Source organism: Osmerus eperlanus, chromosome 15 (genome assembly GCF_963692335.1).
Source record: "Osmerus eperlanus chromosome 15, fOsmEpe2.1, whole genome shotgun sequence".
Taxonomy (NCBI): Eukaryota; Metazoa; Chordata; class Actinopteri; order Osmeriformes; family Osmeridae; genus Osmerus; species Osmerus eperlanus.
In genome coordinates this window covers 7059032-7083234 of record NC_085032.1, presented here as the reverse complement: position 1 = coordinate 7083234, position 24203 = coordinate 7059032, and the positions used below count along the sequence as shown (strand labels likewise).

At 44.6% G+C, this 24203-nt stretch overlaps 2 protein-coding genes across 2 annotated transcripts; one reads left to right on the top strand and one right to left on the bottom strand.

Moving 5' to 3' along the window:
- Positions 1-620: 620 nt before the first annotated feature.
- On the top strand, positions 621-4784 carry LOC134035047 (toll-like receptor 13). Its single transcript, XM_062479838.1, is given in 5 exon segments — positions 621-2950; positions 2952-3036; positions 3701-3818; positions 4006-4093; positions 4095-4784. Coding segments are annotated over 5 exon segments (2514 nt in total). The 5' UTR covers positions 621-880; the 3' UTR covers positions 4248-4784.
- Positions 4785-4870: 86 nt separating this feature from the next.
- Positions 4871-7302, bottom strand: ccl20b (chemokine (C-C motif) ligand 20b). The gene is made up of 4 exons (XM_062479839.1): positions 7080-7302; positions 6755-6857; positions 5835-5912; positions 4871-5670 (listed from the first exon to the last, which is right to left on the bottom strand). Exons 1-4 carry the CDS (start codon positions 7144-7146, stop codon positions 5652-5654), a joined length of 267 nt encoding a protein of 88 aa, XP_062335823.1. The 5' UTR covers positions 7147-7302; the 3' UTR covers positions 4871-5651.
- Between the last annotated feature and the right edge of the window lie 16901 nt (positions 7303-24203).

The following is a 24203-nucleotide window of genomic DNA, read 5'->3' as shown; positions in this document are numbered from 1 at the left end:
TTAAAATAATTAACAGATGGGGACCATTTGCACCAATAAAACAAGCAAATTATGTCAATTTAAGAGCACAAAGGGTATGCTGAATGGCTGTTACGATTATGGGAGGGGTCCGTGGATGTAAAATGTTCTCCCCTGTAAGCAGTCCCTTGCCCCAAAAAGTTTAAGAACCCCTGATTTAGGCTAGGTTGTTATCCAACACTCAAATATGTTGCGATTAACGACAATTTTGGAACCTAAATAACAATTATTATAAAATGTTATAAATGTTATCTTATGGTTGGGACAGTGAGCATTGAGTAGGCTAATTATTCAGTTTAATTACAAAATCCTATCAAACATGTCAAACTAATATCTAAAATCATAACACCAATATGTTGTATAATATTTTCTTTAATGTCTAGGATAAACTATTTCCATCTTAAACGGGACATGATGGGGATTCAACATATGCCCGAGACTAACCAACATTCCTGTGTTGGTGAAAAGAGACAATCCACAAACCCTGGTTTTGCTGAAACGAGAAGGGGAAGTGAGTTCACATTTGCTCGGAGTCAGATTCTTGTCATTCTGTGCTTGCTGGTGTGCTACGCTGGTCAATGTTCAGTTAGCTGCTACTCACTGAAGGGATGCCGAGTTGTTTTCAAAAACACCAAAATTGACATGTCCGTGATTTGTGTCAAAAGAAACCTGTTAGTCGTGCCGAAGGATATTCCATCATTGGTGGTGTTTTTAGAAATCAATGGTAATAATATGTCTCAAATAAAAAAAAAACGATTTTTATAACACATCACTTCTTAGATCTTTAAGTTTGAGACAAAACCACATCTTCCTTGTTGAGGACGGATCATTCGCAAACCTGCCGGTTCTAAAGAGTTTGAATATGGCCTGTAATCATCTCACCTACCTTTCAAAACACATCTTCCAAGGTCTGAACAACCTGCTGTCTCTACAGCTGGACAGAAACCGGATCTCCTCCATCACAAATTCATCCTTTGAGTCATGCTCAAAGTTACAAATTTTGGATCTTAGCAACAATCGCTTGAATAAATTAGAGATTATTCGCCACATATTACAGCACACCCCAGGTCTGCATGAGTTGGACATTCAGAATAACACATTTATGTATTTTAATTCACCGGAAATATCAAACAGGTCCTTGGCATTAAATTCACTAGATATATCACATAATCCACTGAAATCATTCAGGCTGACGTCAGACATTTTTCCTAAACTGACCACATTAAATCTATACAACTGTAGCCAGAAGGACATGATTTGGGACGTGCAGAACAAGTCTTTCCTACAACATGTGTCCAAACTTTACCTAGGAGGTGGTCACATGTCTTTGGAAAGTTTGCGTGCGGTTCTGCAGACTGTCAACTCGTCCCTGACAAGTCTAACGCTAAATGACGAATCAGAGGCCCTTAGTCCGCTCATTACCGTCGCCTGCCGGATCCCAACACTGACCAGCCTCCTGCTGACGAAGAACCGCATTACTGCTGTCCCGGGAGATCTCCTCAAATCGTGCGGCCAACTGACTTATCTGGGTCTTAGCAACAACAGTATTTCTAACGTGTCGGGGTCCTCTTTCACAGCTCTGCAGCAGCTGGCTAGTCTAAAGATGAGTCAAAATAACCTCACCTCGGTTCCTACTGTCATTAGCAATCTGACCAAGCTGAAAACCCTGGATTTAAGTCACAACAACATCCGTCGGCTAGGGTGCTCGGATTTTGCTCATCTGACACAACTCACTGTTCTCACTCTTTTCTCAAATCTCATCTCTAAACTGGAGGCCTGTTTTTTTCAAGATTTGAATGCGTTGGAAATATTGAGGCTTAGTAACAACCGAATTCACAGTCTGGGCAAAGCCTTCAAAAACTCTTTGCCGAATCTGAAAAGTCTGTATTTGAACTCCAATAAACTCACAAACATCAAACACAGAACCTTTAAAAGTTTACGGTCGCTCACCAATTTGACTCTAGTTAGTAACCAGATTAACATATTAGAGTCTGGGGCCTTTGAGGGTCTGATCAACCTCAAAAAACTGACCCTGTCGCAAAATCAGATTGATTGTGGTAAACAGGGAATCAGACAGGAGGTCTTCAGCAGACTGAGTCATCTTACACATCTAAATATGTTTGACAATAAATGTCAGTATGACACAGACGACACCATTCCAGATCCGCCCTTTGCGAACCTGTCATCTCTTCAGACCCTCATCATCTTCACCCAACACCACAGGCTAAAGTCTAACCTACCGGCCAACTTCTTGAAAGGCTTGACAAACCTATCCGAACTCAAAGCCAGAAATATTCGCATAACGTCCCTGAAACCGGAGATGTTTACTCACACGCCTCAATTAAAGTCTCTAGAAATCAACTCCAACAACTTGGTAAAACTTGATCCAGAACTGTTTCTCCCGATCCAAAAACTGGAACAGCTCTTCGTGAGCACAACCAAACTTCAGTCGTTAGATTTCCTCATACATGCCAACCTGTCCAAGCAGGCCCAGCAAAACGCCTTCTCCATCATCAACGAGACCGTCCTGAAATCTCTCCCGGCGTTGACCTACCTCGACTTGCAACGCAACGACTTCACGTGCGACTGCACCAACGCTTGGCTTCTGGACTTCATCGAGAACAACGCTCAGACCCAGGTCCTGGAAGGACACAGCTACACCTGCATCTTCCCGGCAAACCTCAAGGGCTCCCAGTTGCTCGATCTGGACACACGCTCCTGTCTGGAAAGCATCAGCTTCTCCTTCTACGTCTCCACCACCTGCGCTGTCCTCGCTGTCCTCGCCGGCGCCCTCTCCCGCCACCACCTGCGACGGCAGGTGGTCTACGCGTACTACCTCTTCAGGGCGTTCCTCTTCGACGCCAAGCGGAAGAATGGGCGGGGAGCGTGCCAGTACGACGCCTTTGTGTCCTACAACGTCCACGATGAAGGTGCCCTGGGTGCTGAGGCAGATGCTGCCTGTGTTGGAGGGCGAGCAGGGATGGAAACTGTGTCTGCACCATCGAGACTTCCAGCCTGGTATGTGGGAGGAGGGAGGGAGGGATGAGGAAAGGAAAGCTGGAGGGATTAGCGAAGGAGGGATGGAGGGACTAGGGAAGGAGGGATGGGGGAGCGTCAGGGCCACAGCCGTGCCTCCTTGTTTTCCCTGCCCTCGTGTTTCCCTGTCTGTCATTGTCTTCACCTGTGTCTCGTTCAGTGGTTTCAGTTCTCATTAGTCTTTTCGTGTCCACCTGTGTCTTGTTGGGTTCTGTGTATTTAGGTTCCTGTTTTGTGTCTAGTCTTAGTCTTGTCCTTACCCTTGTTCCTGTGAGTACCCTGTCTGTTTCCCTATTCAAGAATAAACCCCTTGTGTAACACTCAGTCTGGCTACCTCTCCTGCCTTGGGTCCTACCTCACCGTGACAGGGAGAGTGTCTCGGTTGACATTTTTTCCTTTTAGCAGGCATTTTAATCCTAAACTTTTCACGAGAAGGTATAGGAACCTGTTGTCTCTTGATCTGCAGTCATGAGCTCTGCCACTTAGCTCCACCTAGTTTTCATACAGTGTGTTGGATGTCAACAAATGGACACACATAGAGATTGATGGAGTAGATGCAGTAGCGACAGTTCTCCAGCAGGTGTCAGCCTTGTGTGTGACTTGTGCTGCGAGGACAGTGTGTTTCAGCATGGGATGTGCTCTGCAGGCAAAGCCATCATAGACAACATTACAGACGCCATTTACAGCAGCAGAAAGACCATCTGTGTGATCAGCCGTCGCTACCTGGAGAGTGAGTGGTGCTCCAGAGAGATCCAGGTCGCCAGGTGAGTCTTTGTCTTACACACACACACACACACAAACACACACAAACACAAAGACAGATATAAAGTACACACAGACACATGCAAAGACATGCACACAGTGCACATGCACACAGACACACACACACACACACACACACACACACACACACACTGACCCAACCGGCCGTACCCCCTCCATTCTCCCTAGCTTCCGCCTGTTTGACGAGCGCAAGGACGTGTTGATCCTGGTGTTCCTGGAGGAGATCCCAGCCCAGCAGCTGTCTTCCTACCACGAGCATGAGGAGGCTGCTGAAGAGGCAGACCTACCTGAGCTGGCCCCGAGCCGCACAGCACAGCCGGCTCTTCTGGCACAAGCTCCGCCTGGCTCCGGAGACCAGCGAGGGCTCTGGAGAGGAGAACTCCCTCATCACTGGGCTGGAGGGACCCTGACACACGCACACACACACACACTCCTACACACATAGACATATACACCCACACACATAGGCTACTCATACACTCACACACACATAGACATACACACACACATATGCTACTCTTACACTCACACACACACACATAGATACACACACACATAGGCTACTCTTACATACACACATACTAGATACACACAAACATACGCTACTCATACACTCACACACACATACGTTACTCATACACTCACGCACACATATATACACACACACATAGGCTACTCATACACTCATACACACACATAGGCTACTCATACACTCACACACACATATATACACACACACATAGGCTACTCATACACACACATAGGCTACTCATACAATCATACACACACATAGGCTACTCATACACACACACTTACACACATACTCATACATGTGTACCAACAAGTAGACAGACACACACACATTTACAGGCAATCAACATCAAGCAGGAAATGCAAGAGAATTTTAAATACTTCAAATAGTTTTACGCCTACTCAAACTGAACCTTTACCAAACTTTCCAGTCGGTATGTCTTCAGTAAACGTTTCTTGTCAACCTTGTTATTGTAGACTTGAAGTAATTACAGTACTATACTTTTCATGCTGTTGATAATTGTGTTTATTTTTTACGTTCAGGATGACAGAAATCAAGGAATGATCATTGAATGCGAAGGAGTGGAAACAAACTTTAGATTGTTGTTGTACTGAAAATGTTAATGAAATAGAACGTATGCTTTGCTGTATTAGTAGAAAAAATTACATAGTGATTTTACAGAAAGATGATTACATTTAAATGTTATGTAATACATACAGACAAAACATGAATACGAGACAACATATTTCTTTATATCCAAGTGTTCCACATTCCTCTGACTCCATACTAACACAACTTGTGGTATACAGCAAACACAAAAGTCTTCATGTTGTCAACAGTCATATCTTTGTGTCTACTATTCATATTATGAATACAGTATTCTGTTTATGAAACAGATCTATTAATTACACAGAGCAATACATACAAAGTAAAACTGCACATAAAGTAATGACCAACAGAAGTCCCATTGAAAATCAAGTTTCAAACCAAATAAAAATACTATACTCTTTTTTTCTCAGCATAGTAAGTTCATCTGTATTGTAAGGTGCAATGTATAGTGCAATGTATTCAAATCAACATTTATTTGGATAGCCCTTTTCGCAAGCAATGTCACAGAGGGCTTGGCGTATGCCAGCAGAACTGCCCCTCGACCAACCTAAACCCTCAAGGAAGACAAGGAAAAACTCCCAAGAAGAAATTGAAGAAATCTTGGGGGAGCAATTAGTTGAGGGATCCCCTGCTCCAGAGACTTTGTGAATTGTAGTTCCATACCAGGAACATTTCAGTCAGTCTTCCTACTCCTATAAAAACAAACAAATATGCACCGATAGTAATCAAACATATTGTATTTCAACTAATGTAAACTCCTTCCACCCCACCCCCACTCTCTCTCTCTCTCCAACAAACACACACACACACTGAAAACCCAGGTGGAGCCAGAAAGCAAATATAGAGATGTACTCACAGCAAGCACTGTAACACCCTCATTGTCCACTTCTTGGCAGGGTCGGCACACATAAACCTGCCGTCTTTGGTGTGGAAGCTACGATGACGCAGAGATAGGACAGAGTGAGTCTGTTAGTCTCTCACACATGATCTGTTCCCAGCACATGAGAATACATCACACACACTGCTACCACTTTCATGACCTTTCCCTCGTTCTCTCTCTTTCCCTCTGTCGTTGTCTCTCTCTCCCTGTCTCCATCTCTCTCTCTACCTCTCTCTCACTCTCTCCGTCCACTGGATTGTGTAACTGTTTCTCAAATCATCACAATCACACTTTACATTTACATTTACATTTAGTCATTTAGCAGACGCTCTTATTCAAAGCGACTTACAGTAAGTACAGGGACATTCCCCCCCGAGGCAAGTAGGGTGAAGTGTCTTGCCCAAGGACAACGTCATTTTGCACAGCCGGGAATCGAACTGGCAACCTTCTGATTACTAGCCCGACTCCCTCACCGCTCAGCCATCTGACTCCCTACTCCCCACTTTAGCTGTGTTCGATCTTCATGAAGCGCCGGCGGGTCGCCGACAGCCGCCGACAACAGGTTGCAGCCGGCTGACTCGAAGCTGAGAATGCCATTGGCTGCTTCAAGTCAGCCGGGCTGCAGGCAGCTGCAGGCGACGCCGGCGCTGCATAAAGTCGAACGCACTTTTTGTCACACAGTGGCGCACACCTGATTCAAATAAATGGGTCGTTATCTAGCTCTGTAGAAGCCTGGTAACGAACATGCATTTGAATCAGGTGTGTTGGAGTCGAGAAACATCTCAAACATGCAGGACAGGGGTGCCCTGAGGACAGGGTTGAGAACCACCGCTCTAAACACACTCGAGTCGCAGGCTGTGTGATGGTTTGTGGCGGAGCTGTGGGGTCTCACTCACATGACGGCTTGGAGGTCACAGCTGGAGCTGATGGTCTGAATGGTAAATCCGATCATTCGGTGGCAGCGTACAGGTCGCTGGTAGTACCTCAGACAGCAGCTTGCTACACACATATCACACACACATACACAGAGACACGCATTCAAATACAGGCACACAGACACACACAGAGAAACAATAAGTAAAAGGTGTGACCTTCAACAGCAGCGAGCAGTAATCCATTTGAACCCTTATCAGCAAACAGTAAACTCGCTCTGGATAAGAGCGTCTGCTAAATGACTAAACGTAAAATGACTAAATGTAAACAGCGGCAGGTCAGTCTCACCTGATTCTGAGGTGGTGAAGAGCACACAGCTGAGGACTAGCACCAACAGCAGCCTGGTACACGCCATGTCGGAGCGAGGAGTGTGCGTGCGTGCGCAGCGGAGAGCGGCGTCTAGTGAGACTGAGTGCGGGAGAGCAGGAGCCGGCTGATCTGCTTGTCTCTATGCGTGGTGGTGACAGCAGGAGGGAGGCTGGTTGGATGGTGAGGGAAGGAGCGACTGCAGCCTTAAGTAGGCTAGAAGCAGGGTTTTCCCCTGAATGCCTTGACTGGCAGTTGGAAAATACTTGGCAAGCCACCACCACCATGCCCCCTTCACCCCCCCCCCCCCTCCCCCCCCTGAACCCACCCCCTAACACCACGCCCCCTTTCACCACCCCACCACTACAACCACGCCCACCTCACATACCTGTTTGTATGAGCTGGAAAACACGGGGAGGGTAATTAAGTAAGGATTAGGAAGTGTGTGGAAAGGAAGGGTGTTCAAAGTGCGTCATTCTCTGTTATCAAGCATTTTTCTTATTGTGGGATAACAAGAGAGAGAGAGAAAGAGAGGGGGGCATGGTGGAGCGATTCCTGTCAGTGTCGAATCTCTCGTTTATTAGAATCCCAAATCCCTCAGTGAATATAAAAAAAATGTTTACGTGTGCGCAAGTGGACTGCTATGCTTTTCGAGATTAATTATCTACATCCAAGCTCTTGGGAACAAACTAAAAAAACTGGACTTTCCACATTGTATTGCTCAATGTTCCGGGTTCAAACTTGACTGCAAAAAAAGTGAATTAAAGTTTGAACAGCAATGCTGTTCATCCGAAGAGAGTAAAAATATGTTCAATGGAATGTTAAAAGTTGAGAGTGCACCTCCCTTCATAAAAATGACTCGCTTCACCTCAAGGTTGTGCGGCTCCAACCTGACCTGCCAGATGGTTTGTTACACATGGGTTAGTGTGCGCGTGCCTGTGCAGCCTTTCCACATACGTCCCCCCGGTCATGGGCCCATGGGCTTGAAGTTACACAAGTGTAGTTGATGAGCAAGATGGCGTGCGCTGCCCCCGTGCCATGCATGAACTAGGCTTTTTCCCATAAAACACGACAGCAGATGTGCGACAGGACGAGGTGAGACGAGGACGAGGTGAGCTCTGACAGGAGCCGTGCGCCGCGTCCTTGAATGTGGTGGACGTTTGTCTTTGACAAAGGCTCACTCTTCAGACTTGTCTCTCTGGCGTTTCATGAAGCTTGCAAGCTGACACATACAGACACAAGCAAGGGTCCTCCTGCCTCACGTGCCTTTACAGTTTTTTTTATTCGCTTTGGTACTATTTTCACAAGTAAGGTGTACATTTTCACAACTCTTAGTACAAAAATCCAAACTGATCACACTTTTAACGCAGCTAGTCATTCTTTCAAAACCTGATGGAATGCTTTCAGTCAGTTGCACATGTTTTCCAGTCCACATAATCATTGTTTCAAACACAAGATTATTGTAATATGTAATGGGAACATTTGGTTTAATCACCAAAACACAACAGTATGATCTTCTTTCAGTTTAGTACTTTTAACAATCAGTTCATCCAACAGCAAACAATGCAAGATACATGTTTCAAATCGGCCTTAGAAGTGCTGAAATTGATATGTTCCAATACTATGTAAAAGACAGATTACACAGTTTCACATTAGGCAATACACTTACATTACTCACATTTACATAATAAATAATAATTTCCAAAATATCCATCCTATGTGTAATCAAGTGAAGGATCAATGAAGACATCGTCTACAATCATTTGGGCAAATTACGTCGTTTTCACTATTTTTCAGATATAATTGTAACATAGGTATACTTTCTATATTATGTAACTAAATGAGAAAAAACATAACATTTAGAGGCCCCATGCCCACCTCTCTGACCTCTCTGTTGGTGCCCATGCCCACCTCTCTGACCTCTCTGTTGGTGCCCATGCCCACCCCTCTGACCTCTCTGACGGATCCCTTGTCCACGAGCTCTTCCTATTCCTTGCTGTCTATCCTGCTATGTTGAAAGAAATTGCCAGTGTTTACACCCCCACTTTTACGTATATCTAATGACCAATTCACGAGTTCAGTAATCACACCATCGATTGAATAGATAGCTTTTATTGAAGCTGGGCTGGTAGCAAAGCCAAGCCTAATGCATTGTGGTACAGGCTGGTAGCAGAGCCAAGCCTGAGGCTGGTAGCAGAGCCAAGCCTAAAGCAGGGTGTCGCAGGCTGGTAGCAGAGCCGAGCCTGAGGCTGGTAGCAGAGCCGAGCCTGAGGCGGTTGGTGTAGGCTGGTAGCAGAGCCGAGCCTGAGGCGGTTGGTGTAGGCTGGTAGCAGGGCCGAGCCTGGTGCTGATGGAGGCCGGTAGCAGAGCCGGGCCTGGGTTCCTGGGAGGATGAGAGTGTGATTAGGGGATGCAGAGATGGTGGAAGTGATGTGGATGGTGCATGTATAGTTACCGGGGAGGTGATGGGGATGGTTCATGAATAGTTACCGGGTATGGACTCGGGGTGTGGCGGAGAGTCCTTAAGGGTCACGGCCGAGCAGCGGCTCAACCGGATCCCCCGGGGAGCCTGGATAGACAGGGAGAACAAAAACATGCTAGCACAAGGATCAGAGCAACGGAAGACACTTTATACAAGCCTCGTAATTGATACGGGGAGTTTGGTCGCATTCTTCCGTGCTTTCGCTAGGCTGATGCGTATGAAGTTGATTGGAGTTGGTGCGCATTCTTCCGTGCTTTTGAGATTTGCTTGATTGGAGTAGAGGAGGAGTCTTGGTGCGCTATCTTCCTCCCGAACTTTAGTTAATCTAACTCCCTTTGTGGTTACCCCAATCTGAAATAAAGTAGCAATAACGAGTATTCATCATGTGTGGTTAATTTATATGTTCGTACAAAAACACATTTTATTTCTGTAGTTCTCAAAATCAATATACTGTTTATTGCTGAAATGAAAATATATAGGTTTACCAAACGGTTCAGTGATTAACCATTAAAATCAGTTGGATTAAGTGTTGGTCAAATGTATTTACGCAAATCAATATTTGGCCTACATACACAACGGCGGTGTCAAAAGGTTCGTCTTGGTAGCGATTGCATTGCTTCTATTGGAATTTACGTTCCGTTGCATGGTTTGGGCTTAAGTTAAGTTTTTGTGGCGAAAAGTGAAGCTAACGGTGGCTAATTTGCTAGCCACAGTCACTGACGTTACTAACGTCACTACGTCACTAACGTCACGAAAACACGCGTGACTACCTGTAGCAGAACATTCGTTTCGCATCTGTTAACTTGGGGGATAGCTAGGCTAACTATAGCTTTACTGCAAGGCAGCTGCAGGAACGCCACAAGCAAAGAGGCCAGGGTGATAACTATTTACTAATTTTACTTTGTGATATGACACACAATTGTGATGTGTAATGTACAATATAAGCTGATATTATTAAGGAAGTACATCTACTTTCGGAAACAGTAGTCTACTATTTCACTGAAATATTAGCATCATGACATTAGCCTGTGTTGCCCGGCCAACACATACTACAGTGGTCTATGATGTATCTGTTTTCAATCGTTAAAATAAACATTCCTCACATATACATTTTCGTTGTAGGATTTATTATGACATTAGATTACAAGTAAACGATTTGTGGGTGAAATTATCATTACCTGTGGTTTCAATCCAGTGTATCACTGCAACGCTGTAGCCTACGCGAGACACTACAAAAACATTTACACAGCTGTAGGAAGTCAAACGGCGACAGAACATGTTCGGCACTCCCCTTACTTAAATCAAAAGTCTATCTAACTACTAACCTGAACTTCATTGCCACAGCCTAAACTTTGTCAATCTGTTCATGAAAATAATTAATTTCAGCCTAAACCGTACAACGGAACGTTAAATCCAATTCAACCAACGCAATCGCTACCAAGACGAACACAGCAGTAGTCTAGTCTGTACTACTACTGTACCGTAGTAGTACAATTTACCGGGGCAGCTTCTCCACACAGGGCTATATCGCATTTTGCGTATGTAACGGAGTTGTATATACAGTCCTTGCTAGCGGTTGTTAAATCCTGCATCATTGGGTCAAGACTTTTATTTTGAAATATTGTTCACATGTTAGTAGCATATCCGGCCTTGGAGCAGAAGAAAAGATAACTGCTGCAGGTAGGTTGGGCAAAAAGTGTTCGCATTAAAATCTTTAGAATAATTTCATATATATTTGTATTACAAATACCAATTAAATGCCTATTTTGTGTTGTCAATAAGCAATCATATAAATCACATTTCAATGAAATGTAGAATTGTATTTTATTTATCATTTTCTATTTTCGTTTGACTTTCAAGCACGTTGGCGGTTGGCTAATGGAGTTTGTAATGTTCACGTGTATTTTGTCTAGGCGGACCAAAGTAATGCCCACAACTTTGTATTTGATGGTCCATTGTGCAGGTAACAAAATTAATTTGTTGTTTTGATTTGAAGTGTTCTATTTTGTGTGGTAAAATTTTTATTATATGGTTATCGTACTGGTGACGTGGCTAGCATTCCCGTTTTAGAATAACTAGCCAGTAACGTCTTCGTGCATGCTACATGCAGTATTTTTTTTTCACCACAAGAGTGGAGTGTCTACTGGGTGACATGTGCTGTTCTGTGTGATACAATGTTGGATGAAGATTGTATGTTTTAGTAATTAGGAATTAATTAGAACACAGTTATTAATATGGCAGAAGAAAAGATAACTGCTGCAGGCGGACCAAAGTAATGCCCACAACTTTGTATTTGATGGTCCATTGTGCAGAAAAAAAAAAAACCCCATCTTCGTCCATCCTGAGGGTTGCAGTCCTTGAAGAAAAAACACAACGCAGGTTACAGTGGTGCCGTGATCCCGTTTTCTACAAATTGGTCGCTGATCAACAACTCTTCGGACCCGTGGATCTGTTTTCGTCCTACGGCTCCTGAGATCAGCTGAGCAAATACTTCTGCATACACAAATGTACACATATGTATGGGTTATGGTCGCCGCAGCATGTAAGTAACTGTTATTGATGTATCAACTTTAGTGTATATAACAGTAGTTGTATATATATATATATAGGCAGTTTCTACTTCTCTATTTTTTTCTCTTCTCTTTCTATCGCTTTGATTGCCATGGCTGGCGCACAGTTTACTGGGGCCCAGTGCTTTCAAACCCCAGTTAGTGTTGGTCGGGGTAGAGGTTTATTAGGGGTGCCCATCTCTTTCCCAGAGCTTAGTCCATCTGTAGGTAGTGCTGAAGGGAGGGCGGCACATGCTTCACGTTCGCTAGTTGGTGATTTACGCACTGATCACCCACAACAGGGTAGTCCTTCCACCCACCAGGGCCCCTGTACTTCCACTCCTGTAAATACTCTAGACATTCTAGGTCAGATGGGTGACATGGTACAACACATAGGTCAGCAGCTGGCAGACAGCGTTCTCACACACTTGAGTAGGCCTAGTCCAGTAGCACCTTTGCCTGCTTCTAGTGTTCAAAGTGGTAGCCACACTCCAGTTCATGGCTCTATGGAAAGTTCCTCATCTCAGCGTCACGTAGTGAGTCAGAGAAAGTTGAGGGATCCCCCTACTTTTAGAGGTGACAATTCAGATTCTGTTACATTGGAAGAGTGGATTGAGATCACACGTACTTTCATTAGGAGGGGAGGCCTATCTACTGAGGAGCAAGGTGAAGAGATCCTCATCCATTTAAGGGGCAAGGCCAAGGATGTCGTGAAAGTGGGCGTGAAATCTAGTGGGGTTGACATCGGACGTAGCCCAGATTCCATATACAGCCTTTTGAGGAAACATTTCAGTTGTAAGCAGTTTTCACCCCTGCCTCTGCAAGACTTCTACACGACCCTCCCTGAGCCACAGGAGGATCCCTATGACTACTGGCTTCGTCTAAACCGTGCTGCTGATGTTGCTACTGAGTGTCTCAAGGAACAGGGTAAGCAGCAAGACAGTCTGTCTGTTGAGGTCACACGCATGTTCATAAGGAACTGCCCAAATTCAGAATTAGCTCTCACGTTTCGTTCTAAGACCATTGACAAGTGGTCAGCTTCAGAGGTGCAAGAGATCCTGAATGAATACCACTCAGAGACATCTATCAGAACAGTGTTGACAAAGAGAGATGGGGCTGTTATGGAGAGGGCCGTAGCTGTGAACAGGATGGAGGTGAACAATGGTCCGGTAAAATAGCTGATGTGTCGCCTTGTATTGCGGTGGATGATCTGCCATTGCCTGAACAGATCAAGTTAAATGTACAGTGCACTGACAGCGGCCCTTCTTCAACACCCAGATCAAGTGAGGAAATGAAGCAAGCCTTCCGGACATCGACCTGGAGTCTTGTGAGGTGTCAGCACACTGGAAAGACAAGCTTCTACAGATAATCGAGAAATATGAGTCTACCTTCTCAAGGGACAAAATGGACTGTGGAGAAGCCAAAAGCTTTTCCCACCGCATTCACCTGACTGATGACAGACCTTTTCGTTTGCCGTACAGGCGTATACCACCAAGCCAGTATGATAAACTAAGACTGGCTTTGAACGAGATGGAGGAGAAAGGAATCATCCGCAAGTCGCACAGTGATTACGCGTCTCCCCTCGTGCTGGTCTGGAAGAAGAATGGTGACTTACGTATCTGTACGGACTTCAGGTGGTTGAATGCTCGGACTGTCAGAGATGCCTACCCGTTGCCTCACCAGTCTGATGTGTTGGCCGCGCTGGGCGGAAACGCCTTCTTCTCTACCATGGATCTGACGTCAGGCTATTATAACGTACCTCTGCAGGAAGAGCATAAGAAATACACAGCTTTTACTTCACCTTTTGGCCTGCACGAATACAACAGACTTCCCCAGGGTCTCTCCAACAGTCCAGGCACATTCATGAGAATGATGATGTCCATCTTTGGAGATGAGAATTTCAGCAGTGTCCTGTGTTACCTGGATGACCTGATGGTGTTTGCCCCATCCGAGGCTGTGGGTCTTCAACGCCTTGAAATGGTCTTCTCCCGTCTGTCCAGTCACAACTTAAAGCTGGCTCCGAAGAAATGCTTCTTCTTAAGACGATCTGTCAAGTTCCTTGGCCACATTGTCTGTGAAGAAGGCATTAGGACGGATCCAGGCAAGGTCGAGGCCATCAGCAAAGTACAGAAGGTTGATTTAATGGAGGCTGACGGGCAGACACCGTGTTCAAAGAAGATCAGGTCGTTCCTTGGTATGGTGCTTTATTATCAACACTTTATTGAGGGATGTTCTGCAAAGGCCAAGCCACTCTTCCAGTTAACCCTTGTTATCTTTGGGTCATTCTGACCCATCAGTCATTGTGACCCACCGTCGTATTGCGACAGATTTACCGCATACAAAGACAAAGTGAAGCATTTTCTTTTAACAGCTAGGCTGTCTCAGACCCCCCACATTGCAAAGGTTAAAAGAAAATTATTTTAATTTGTTTTTGTATTGGGTAAAATTGGGTAAACACAACGATGGTTCGTTATGAACCTTTGGGTCATGTGACCCGAAGGCAGCACGAGGGTTAACAGCAGGCTCCTCCAGAAAGCGAACTCCTGGGAGGAAGGGGAAGAAGTTGAAGAACAGGCTCAGTGTCACGACACTCGCTCCTACTGACTGGACACCTGCATGTCAGAAGGCTTTCGAAGCCCTGAAAACAGGTCTGTTGCACAGCGTTACTTTGGCGCACCCGTTCTTCGACCAACCTTTCATTCTGGCTGTAGACGCGTCTTTTGATGGAGTTGGAGCAGTTCTTTCTCAAGTCCCACCTGGTGAAAAGATAGCGAGACCAGTAGCTTTTGCCAGCAGGACGCTGTCTCGTTCACAGATGAACTACCCTGCTCACAGACTGGAATTCTTTGCATTGAAGTGGGCTGTCTGTGAAAAGTTCAGCCATTGGCTAAAGGGACGCCACTTCACAGCGTGGACTGACAACAACCCTTTGACATACATTTTGACAAAGCCCAGACTGGATGCCTGTGAGCAGCGGTGGGTGGCCAAGCTTGCATCCTACAGCTTTGATATTAAGTATGTTCCAGGACCCAGAAACTTGGTTGCTGATGCTTTGAGCAGAGAGCCATTCGTCCAGTCTTGCATAGGCCATCGCCTTGTCACAGAGCCATATCTGTCACTCTTGAGGAATGTCAGTGGTGTTGCGGATGACACAGTGCAACATGCCTTCAAGTACACCAACAATCATCAGATGGTCCTGAGATTGGGCAAAGATCCACACAATACATCTACCAACGAAGCCTCAGACACTGGTTCAATTGAAGCTCCAGATATTTCAGCTGTTCTGGATGCTCATGCCTCTGGTGGCTTGAGTGAAGTCATGGGTGCGAGTCCAGCTACTCCTCAACTGCAGCAGGTTAACTCCCCCTTTCCCCGCAGCAGCCTCGTCGACCAGCAAGGGCAGGATGACACCATCGGCCGAGTCCTCTACTACATCGAGAGACAACGAAAGCCATCTAAGTATGAAAGAGCAGATGAGCCCTCCAGTGTGTGTCAGCTGCTAAAATACTGGGACAAGCTGGTTGTTCACGATGGTTTACTGTGCAAGACGAGAAGAGACCAGAACACAAACAGGCAACTTTTTCTCTTTGTGGTGCCCAACTCTCTCAAGGCTCAAGCGCTCGATGGGATTCATGATGCAGCTGGTCATCAAGGGAAGAGCCGAACGCTGTCTCTGGCGAGACAGAGATTCTTCTGGGTTGGCATGAAAAGAGACATTGACGATTATGTGAGAAACTGTCATCGCTGTGTTGTCGGGAAGACACCAGAGCCAAATGCTTGCGCTCCACTTGAAAGCATCCGCACATCAGAGCCGATGGAGCTGGTCTGCATCGACTTTTGGTCTGCAGAGGTCAGTGATGGGAAGTCCATGGATGTGCTCGTGGTGACTGATCATTTTTCCAAAATGGCTCATGCATTCCCATGCAAGAATCAATCTGCCAAGCAAGTGGCCCGCAGACTCTGGAATGACTTCTTTCTCGTCTATGGTTTTCCGAAGAGAATTCATTCTGATCAGGGAGCGAATTTTGAGAGCAAGCTGATCAAGGAGCTGTTGACTCTTTCAGGTGTTGAAAAATCTCACACAACACCGTATCACCCCATGGGCAATGGTGTGGTTGAAAGATTCAACAGGACCCTCGGATCCATGATAAGAACGTTGCCACCCAAGTCCAAAGCCAAATGGCCTCAGATGCTGCAGCTACTCACCTTCTGCTACAATTGCACGGAGCACGAGACAACAGGCTTTGCACCGTTCTATCTCATGTTTGGCAGGGTCCCTCGTCTCCCGGTTGACATTCTGTTCCAACATGTGCTTTCTGATGGCATAGTGGTGGATCACAATGAGTTTGTGTCACGCCTAAGGAAAGATCTACGTGAGGCGGTTCAGATTGCACAGAAACACAGTCAGAAAGAGCAGACTCGCCACGCCAGGCTTTACAACAGGAAGATCAAGGGTTTGCCACTTGCCATTGGTGACAGAGTACTCGTTGCAAACAGAGGTGAAAGAGGTAAACGGAAGGTAGTAGACAAATGGGAGTCTGCTCTGTATGAAGTTGTAGCTGTTAAGCCTGACATCCATGTCTACGAGATCAAAGACATCAACTCAGACAAACTGAGAGTCATCCATCGAAATCTACTGCTTCCTGTGAACTTCTTACCGATTGACGATGGACAGGAAACCCAGACCAGTGACAGTGATGAGGTTGTCCCCGTTAACCCTCCAGTCGAGATGGATGGCAGTGACGAGATGGTTCCTGAAGTCAACCCTCCAGCCGAGGTGGATGGCAGCGGTGACCGAACTGCGCACTGGGTGCTCTCTAGCCATGACCATTTTGAGATGGAGGATCATCAGACTTGTCTCTCTGAAGTGCGTGAGGTAGCTGATTGTGTGCCAGGGCCGTTTGATTCAGCCAGTGGCGTCATGAGTGAAGCGAGGAAGCAGAACAGTGATGTTCCTTCTGCGAACAGTGACCCATCCGATGTTGAGTCCCAACAAGTAGTGCTCCCGTATGAAGATAGAGGTTCGGATGAGCTTGTTGTGTGCATTCAACCTCGGGGCTTTGAGAACACAGTTGCCCGAACGAGACGAGGCAGAGTTATCAATCCACCACAGAGACTTGTTTGTGAGATGAATGAGCAGGTGCTTGACACTTCAGGGTCCACAGTGACCTCTTTTTTTTCTCTAGTTAAGAGCTTATTTTGAAATTCTTATTGTAGTAACAGATGTCATTCTAGTCAGTCTGACCTGACTAAGGAACAGTTAGAGATGAGTATCAGATATAGAATAGCAGAATTTGAGGTGTAACAGGCATCTCTTGGGTCTACTTTCAGTCTGGGGTAAGGCGCCATTCCATTCTTTAAGTACTCCTTAGTTGGAGGATTGTTTTAATCGACGGCTTGTGATACTTTTTGGTGACATCCTGGTCAAATTCTTTTCTCTTTTTCTTTCCTTCTCTCTTTTCTTGTCTGTTAGTACTTCTCCGGTATGTCTCCAATTTAGCAGAATTTAAGGGGGGTGTATGTAACGGAGTTGTATATACAGTCCTTGCTAGCGGTTGTTAAATCCTGCATCATTGGGTCAAGACTTTTATTTTGAAATATTGTTCACATGTTAGTAGCATATCCGGCCTTGCAGCAGAAGAAAAGATAACTGCTGCAGGTAGGTTGGGCAAAAAGTGTTCGCATTAAAATCTTTAGAATAATTTCATATATATTTGTATTACAAATACCAATTAAATGCCTATTTTGTGTTGTCAATAAGCAATCATATAAATCACATTTCAATGAAATGTAGAATTGTATTTTATTTATCATTTTCTATTTTCGTTTGACTTTCAAGCACGTTGGCGGTTGGCTAATGGAGTTTGTAATGTTCACTTGTATTTTGTCTAGGCGGACCAAAGTAATGCCCACAACTTTGTATTTGATGGTCCATTGTGCAGGTAACAAAATTAATTTGTTGTTTTGATTTGAAGTGTTCTATTTTGTGTGGTAAAATTTTTATTATATGGTTATCGTACTGGTGACGTGGCTAGCATTCCCGTTTTAGAATAACTAGCCAGTAACGTCTTCGTGCATGCTACATGCAGTATTTTTTTTTCACCACAAGAGTGGAGTGTCTACTGGGTGATATGTGCTGTTCTGTGTGATACAATGTTGGATGAAGATTGTATGTTTTAGTAATTAGGAATTAATTAGAACACAGTTATTAATATGGCAGAAGAAAAGATAACTGCTGCAGGCGGACCAAAGTAATGCCCACAACTTTGTATTTGATGGTCCATTGTGCAGAAAAAAAACAAAAAAACATCTTCGTCCATCCTGAGGGTTGCAGTCCTTGAAGAACAAACACAACGCAGGTTACACGTTGTTACTGACAATGATCGCTACCAGTGAGCTTTTTATGAATGAGCGATTTTCCACTAAATAAATGTCAAGCTTATTTACGTTTTGGGGGGCATATTTTCAGTTAGCAGATGGTACTGTTTGAATCGCGATTCCATCTTCTACTGCCGGGTAACGTCGTAGAATAATCTTCAAAGGGGGTTCTTTATTAACCCTTGTGTTATCTTCGGGTCATTCTGACCCATCAGTCATTGTGACCCACCGTCGTATTGCGACAAATTTACCGCATACAAAGACAAAGTGAAGCATTTTCTTTTAACAGCTAGGCTGTCTCAGACCCCCCACATTGCGATGGTTAAAAGAAAATTATTTTAATTTGTTTTTGTATTGGGTAAAATTGGGTAAACACAACGATGGTTCGTTATGAACCTTTGGGTCATGTGACCCGAAGGCAGCACGAGGGTTAATGAATGAATGCAATGAGTAGGCTAAATGCATGAAAATATCACGAGAAGGGAAAAACTTAAAATGACGTTTAAGTCAGAGATTAGGTCAATTTGTACACCGGTCTGCCAAATTTATTAGTTTTGATTCAGCTATGAGGCTGCCTCTTGCAGGGGAAATGAGAAGCAAGCACACCCTACAATTTCCCCAGAAATTGTACCCTCTCTAGTGTGCATTGTACTTTGTCAATTGAACATGTGATTACATGTTTGAAAAAATAGACTTTTTGATGATCTGCTTTGAGTTTTGTACTAACAGTTGTGAGGTTTTACCACATACTTGTGAAAATAGTACCAAAGCGAATAAAAAAAACTGTAAGATCATTTGTCCAGACCTCTCCCTTTATACCCTGTCCCAAATAACGGATACTGTGGAAGAAAGGAGGGCCTTCTCCCACTCCAGTCCAGATACATGGACCATAAAGAGACCATAAACATCTCCAAACTCCTCATCTCTGTCGTAAATGAACAGTAACACCCCCGGTAGGTACATTCCAGAGATTACACTTAGTCATTTAGCAGACGGTCTTATCCAGAGAGACAGTAAGTACAGGGACAAGGACCCAACGTCATTTTGCCCGGAAACATTCGGATTAACCCTCGTGCTGCCTTCGGGTCACATGACCAAAAGGTTCATAACGAACCATCATTGTGTTTACCCAATTTTACCCAATACAAAACCAAATAAAAATACTTTTCTTTTAACCTTCGCAATGTGGGGGGTCTGAGACAGCCCGACGGTTAAAAGAAAATGCTTCACTTTGTTTTTGTATGCGGTAAAGTTGTCGCAATACGACGGTGGGTCACAATGACTGATGGGTCAGAACGACCCGAGGAGAACACAAGGGTTAATAGCCCAATTCCCTAACCGCTCAGCCATCTGACCCGTATGTCCATGATAGCTCATCACACCTGAACAATGGAGCACTCATTGGGTTTTCTCCCAATGCACTGAGCTCCCAGGTGACCCAGCCGGGTCAGTGCCAGGAGACAGAGGCTGGGAGACCCTCAGATTCCGGATCTCAGGACTGACAAGATACCAACTCTGGATAGGGGCTCTAGATGGAGCTGATCAGATCATCATGAATTCAGGATCAAATACACACACACTTCTGCATACACACACACACATTTTCACGCACACACACACAGATCAGACCTCAATCTACCCACAGATATCTGTAACGGCAAATGATGCTTGTCAAGCTCCCACCCAGGACTTTCTGACGTCACACTGGTCTATAAAAAGAACACAAGAACTATAAATAGCCACTGTTTAGACATCTAAAAATAGACACAGATCAGAGTGAGGGCAGGGCTTTGTGTGCTTGTTGGGATCATGTGGAGACAAAAGATCGACGTCAATGCTTGTGTTGTGTAACACGCAAGACCTAGAAAACTATAGTGAAAGTTACATGACATGAACTCCTCATTACGTTGGAATGAGGAAATGGGAAATTATAAAAAATAGAACAATATCAGTATAAACGTCAAGGGCAAGCTTTTGTCATAAATGTAATCTGAAGAAGGTCTGTGTGTGTGTAATCTAGCGTGAATGATTGATTGATGATCCTAGTAAATTGTTAGACTGCGTCACAGGGAAATGCTATAAAGATGTTTGACGCTTTTCTTAGAGCGTGGTGGAACAAGCACGGTAGCATGATTATGTTGCAGGGCCTGAACACAACATAACCGTGGTATAAGAGGATTGTAGAACTGATTGATCCTGCAGAGGGGTCCAGACTAAACCCTCCATATTGTACTTGGACATTCTGTTCGAAAAGGGTTCTGTCCAAGATGAAGTTCTGTCTGGAATGATCACGTAGATCCTATAGAGAAAAATAGATTTATAGATATAGAGGATCCAGAGACAGACTCCTCTACACAGTATGGCATTGTGTCAGATTGTTCTCTTTGAGAAAGAAGTTGCGTGGAAAGTGCTGCTGGCTTGTCTTTTAACCCTCGTGCTGCCTTCGGGTCACATGACCCAAAGGTTCATAACGAACCATCGTTGTGTTTACCCGATTTTACCCAATACAAAAACAAATTAAAATAATTTTCTTTTAACCTTTGCAATGTGGGGGGTCTGAGACAGCCCAACGGTTAAAAGAATATGCTTCACTTTGTCTTTGTATGCGGTAAATCTGTCGCAATACGAAGGTGGGTCACAATGACTGATGGGTCAGAATGACCCGAAGATAACACAAGGGTTAAAGTGTCGTCACATGGTCTGATGAAAGACCAGCAGCGGAGCTTTGACCTGTGATTAGACACATCTGTGACATCTCCTGAGTGGGTTTCTGTTACTAACCATATACTGTTTCGTGTCAAAAACACTTTTTACATTCCTTAACCCTTGTGCTGCCTTCGGGTCACATGACCCAAAGGTTCACAACGAACCATTGTTGTATTTACCCAATTTTGCCCAATGCAAAAACAAATAAATAGAATTTTCTTTTAACCTTCGCAATGTGGGGGGTCTGAGACAGCCCGACGGTTAAAAGAAAATGCTTCACTTTGTTTTTGTATGCGGTAAGTTGTCACAAGACGACGGTGGGTCAGAATGACTGATGGGTCAGAATGACCCGAAGATAACACAAGGGTTAAAGTGGTTTCTGTGGCTTAGCACGTGTAATAACTAACCTGGATAATTATTAATTGTGTGTAAATGTGTGTGTGTGTGTCTATTGTTCTTGTTCCCATGAGAGGTCAACGTCAAAGAGCATGCACAAACACTACACACACAAACACGACCCTGGAAAGCCCCAAACTCCCCCAGGGCTGGTTTTGAGGGCAGTGAGATCAGGTGTATTCTCCAGGTATCATTCTCCTACTACTCCTCACTTTGGTTCTTCCATTCCTGCTCTCCGTCTCCTGCAGAGCTCTCTTCTCCTGCCTCCTCTCCTATTCTCAAACCTGCCCGGCGATATGAGGATTTATACCATCCTATTGGCTCTCCTTGGGCTGGCCGTCATGGAGACCACCACTCAGAATTCTGTCCAGGCAGCAGGTAAGTCTCTGGGAAAACTGAAAGTACTTTTTGAAACATAGGGACTTTGTCGTAGCTATCAGGTGTGTGCGTTTTTGCCTGAGTGCGTGCGTGTTTGAGTCTGTTCATATCAACTTTTGTTTGTGTGCGTGTTCCTGTTCATGTTGTTGTTTTGTGTGTGTATGTGCATGGATGTGTGCATGTGTGTGTCTGTTCATATGTTGTCGTTTTATGTGTGTGTACCGGTGCGTGTGTGTGTACATGTGCGTGTGTGTTCCAGTTCCACATAGCTGCTGCACCAGCTACTCCAGGGCGTCTGCAGTAAAGACTCTGGTGAGGAGGAAGGCTGTGGTGAGATGTGTACATCAGGACATCACAGGACCGTGTAACACCAAGGCTCTCATGTACGACACCCACCACTCTCTCCTGTCTGTGTGTATGTGTGGGCGTCTGTGAGTCTTTATTTCATTCTTTCTCTTTCTGTCCCTCCTCCTCCACCTTTCATTGTTTGTGATGTTCCTGGTATACATTACAAGATCCCAACATCCTTAAAAGATGTCTGCAATTCTACCTGACTCTGACTCAACTCCAATCGACTCAATTGGATTCTATTCTATTCAGTTCTGCTCGACTTGACTCGACTCAGCTTGACCCGACGCTATTCAATTCTGCTCTCGTCCACTGCCTAGCTGGGTCGTGTGGGACGGGGCTTCTGATTGGCTATGGTGGAGTGACTGTGTGATCATGGTGTGTTTCAGCCTGGTGACCCAGAAGGGAGGCAGAGTGTGTGTCAACCCCAGGGCTAGGACGATACACCCACTGCTCAAAAAGATATGGTAGACGACACACACACGCGCACACATACATACATGTGTTTATGCAGACACACATATTCTGATGCACCAAACGTATCATGTTTATGTCTTCCTCCACAACAGCACAGGCAGCCAATCCCGGAGGGACGGAAAACGACCCAGACAGAGAAAACACAGAGTCTGAGAATTCAACACCAACACACCCACATGCAATAAAAAAAACATGTGACATGTGTACATAAACCTTCTGCGTGTTTAAAACACCAATGTTGATTATAGATAACTTCTTCGACACTTTCGCTGTAACACTTTATAACTCACAGCAAAAAAAAATAAACCTGTTTTATCAATCAAAAGTAACGTTTGCGGATGAACTTGAATGTTACTGGAATGTGGATGGAATGGGTGTGAAATTTGAGGATGATAGATTGTTATTCAAACTGGTTCTGATTTCAGAGAGATACATTCAATCTTGTGCATGTTTGTCCATGCGCGCGTGTGTGTGTGTGTGATGCGTGCAAAGGTTTGTGTGAAACATGAAGAACTGGAGATCTAATCAAAACAGATTCCCAGATGCAGAAAGGGACCTACTTGTAGAACTGGGTTGACAAGTTTAATGACAGAAAACGGCATCACGGCAGAAAACAAAAGACTTGATAGATTGACAAAATAGGTTAAAGAGTCAATCAAAAGGCACTTGGAATAAGAATGAAGAGACCATTACACAATATAGGAAGAACAGTTTGGGTGTATATCTGTACTGATGTATTCAATATATGAAATGAGCAGTGTTGTCTTCCTCTGGTTGTTTCTCCTGGATGTTACTGACCACAGAAGCTCGACAGCAGTGTGGGCTGAAGGAAGGCCTCAGAGATAGACCGCGTAGATTCAGTGTTGGAACAAGAGGACAGGAGAACAGGAGACGGACATTTAAGGCATGCATGGTGTCCAGAGCACACACACACACTCACTTTGACGTACACTCAATATAGACACACACACACACTCACTTTGACGTACACTCAATATAGACACACACACACTCACATTGAAGTACACTCAATCTAGACACACTCACTCACACGTACACAGGTACACGTGGACATCCTGTGTGTTCAACGCAGACACACATACACGCGCACACTCACTCGTCCGTATGAGAGGCCGTATAGGCCATAATTCATACTTGATCTCACATACACGCCATGACCTCACATATATACCATTATACTCTCACATATATACCATTATACTCTCACATATATACCATTATACTCTCACATATATACCATTATACTCTTGCACATAAACTACTTGGTCTCACATACAACACCATAACCTCACATATATACCATTATACTCTCACATATGTACCATTATACTCTCACATATATACCATTATACTCTCACATATATACCATTA

Bases quoted from the DNA above. Each gene is read 5' to 3' on its own strand.
- ccl20b (XM_062479839.1), bottom strand. From the start codon at position 7,146: ATGGCGTGTACCAGGCTGCTGTTGGTGCTAGTCCTCAGCTGTGTGCTC. The intron at 6,858-7,079 runs GTGAGACTGACC...ATATGTGTGTAG, and splicing joins CTTCACCACCTCAGAATCAG to CAAGCTGCTGTCTGAGGTAC. The intron at 5,913-6,754 runs GTGAGTGAGACC...GCGTCATCGTAG, and splicing joins TGTGACCTCCAAGCCGTCAT to CTTCCACACCAAAGACGGCA.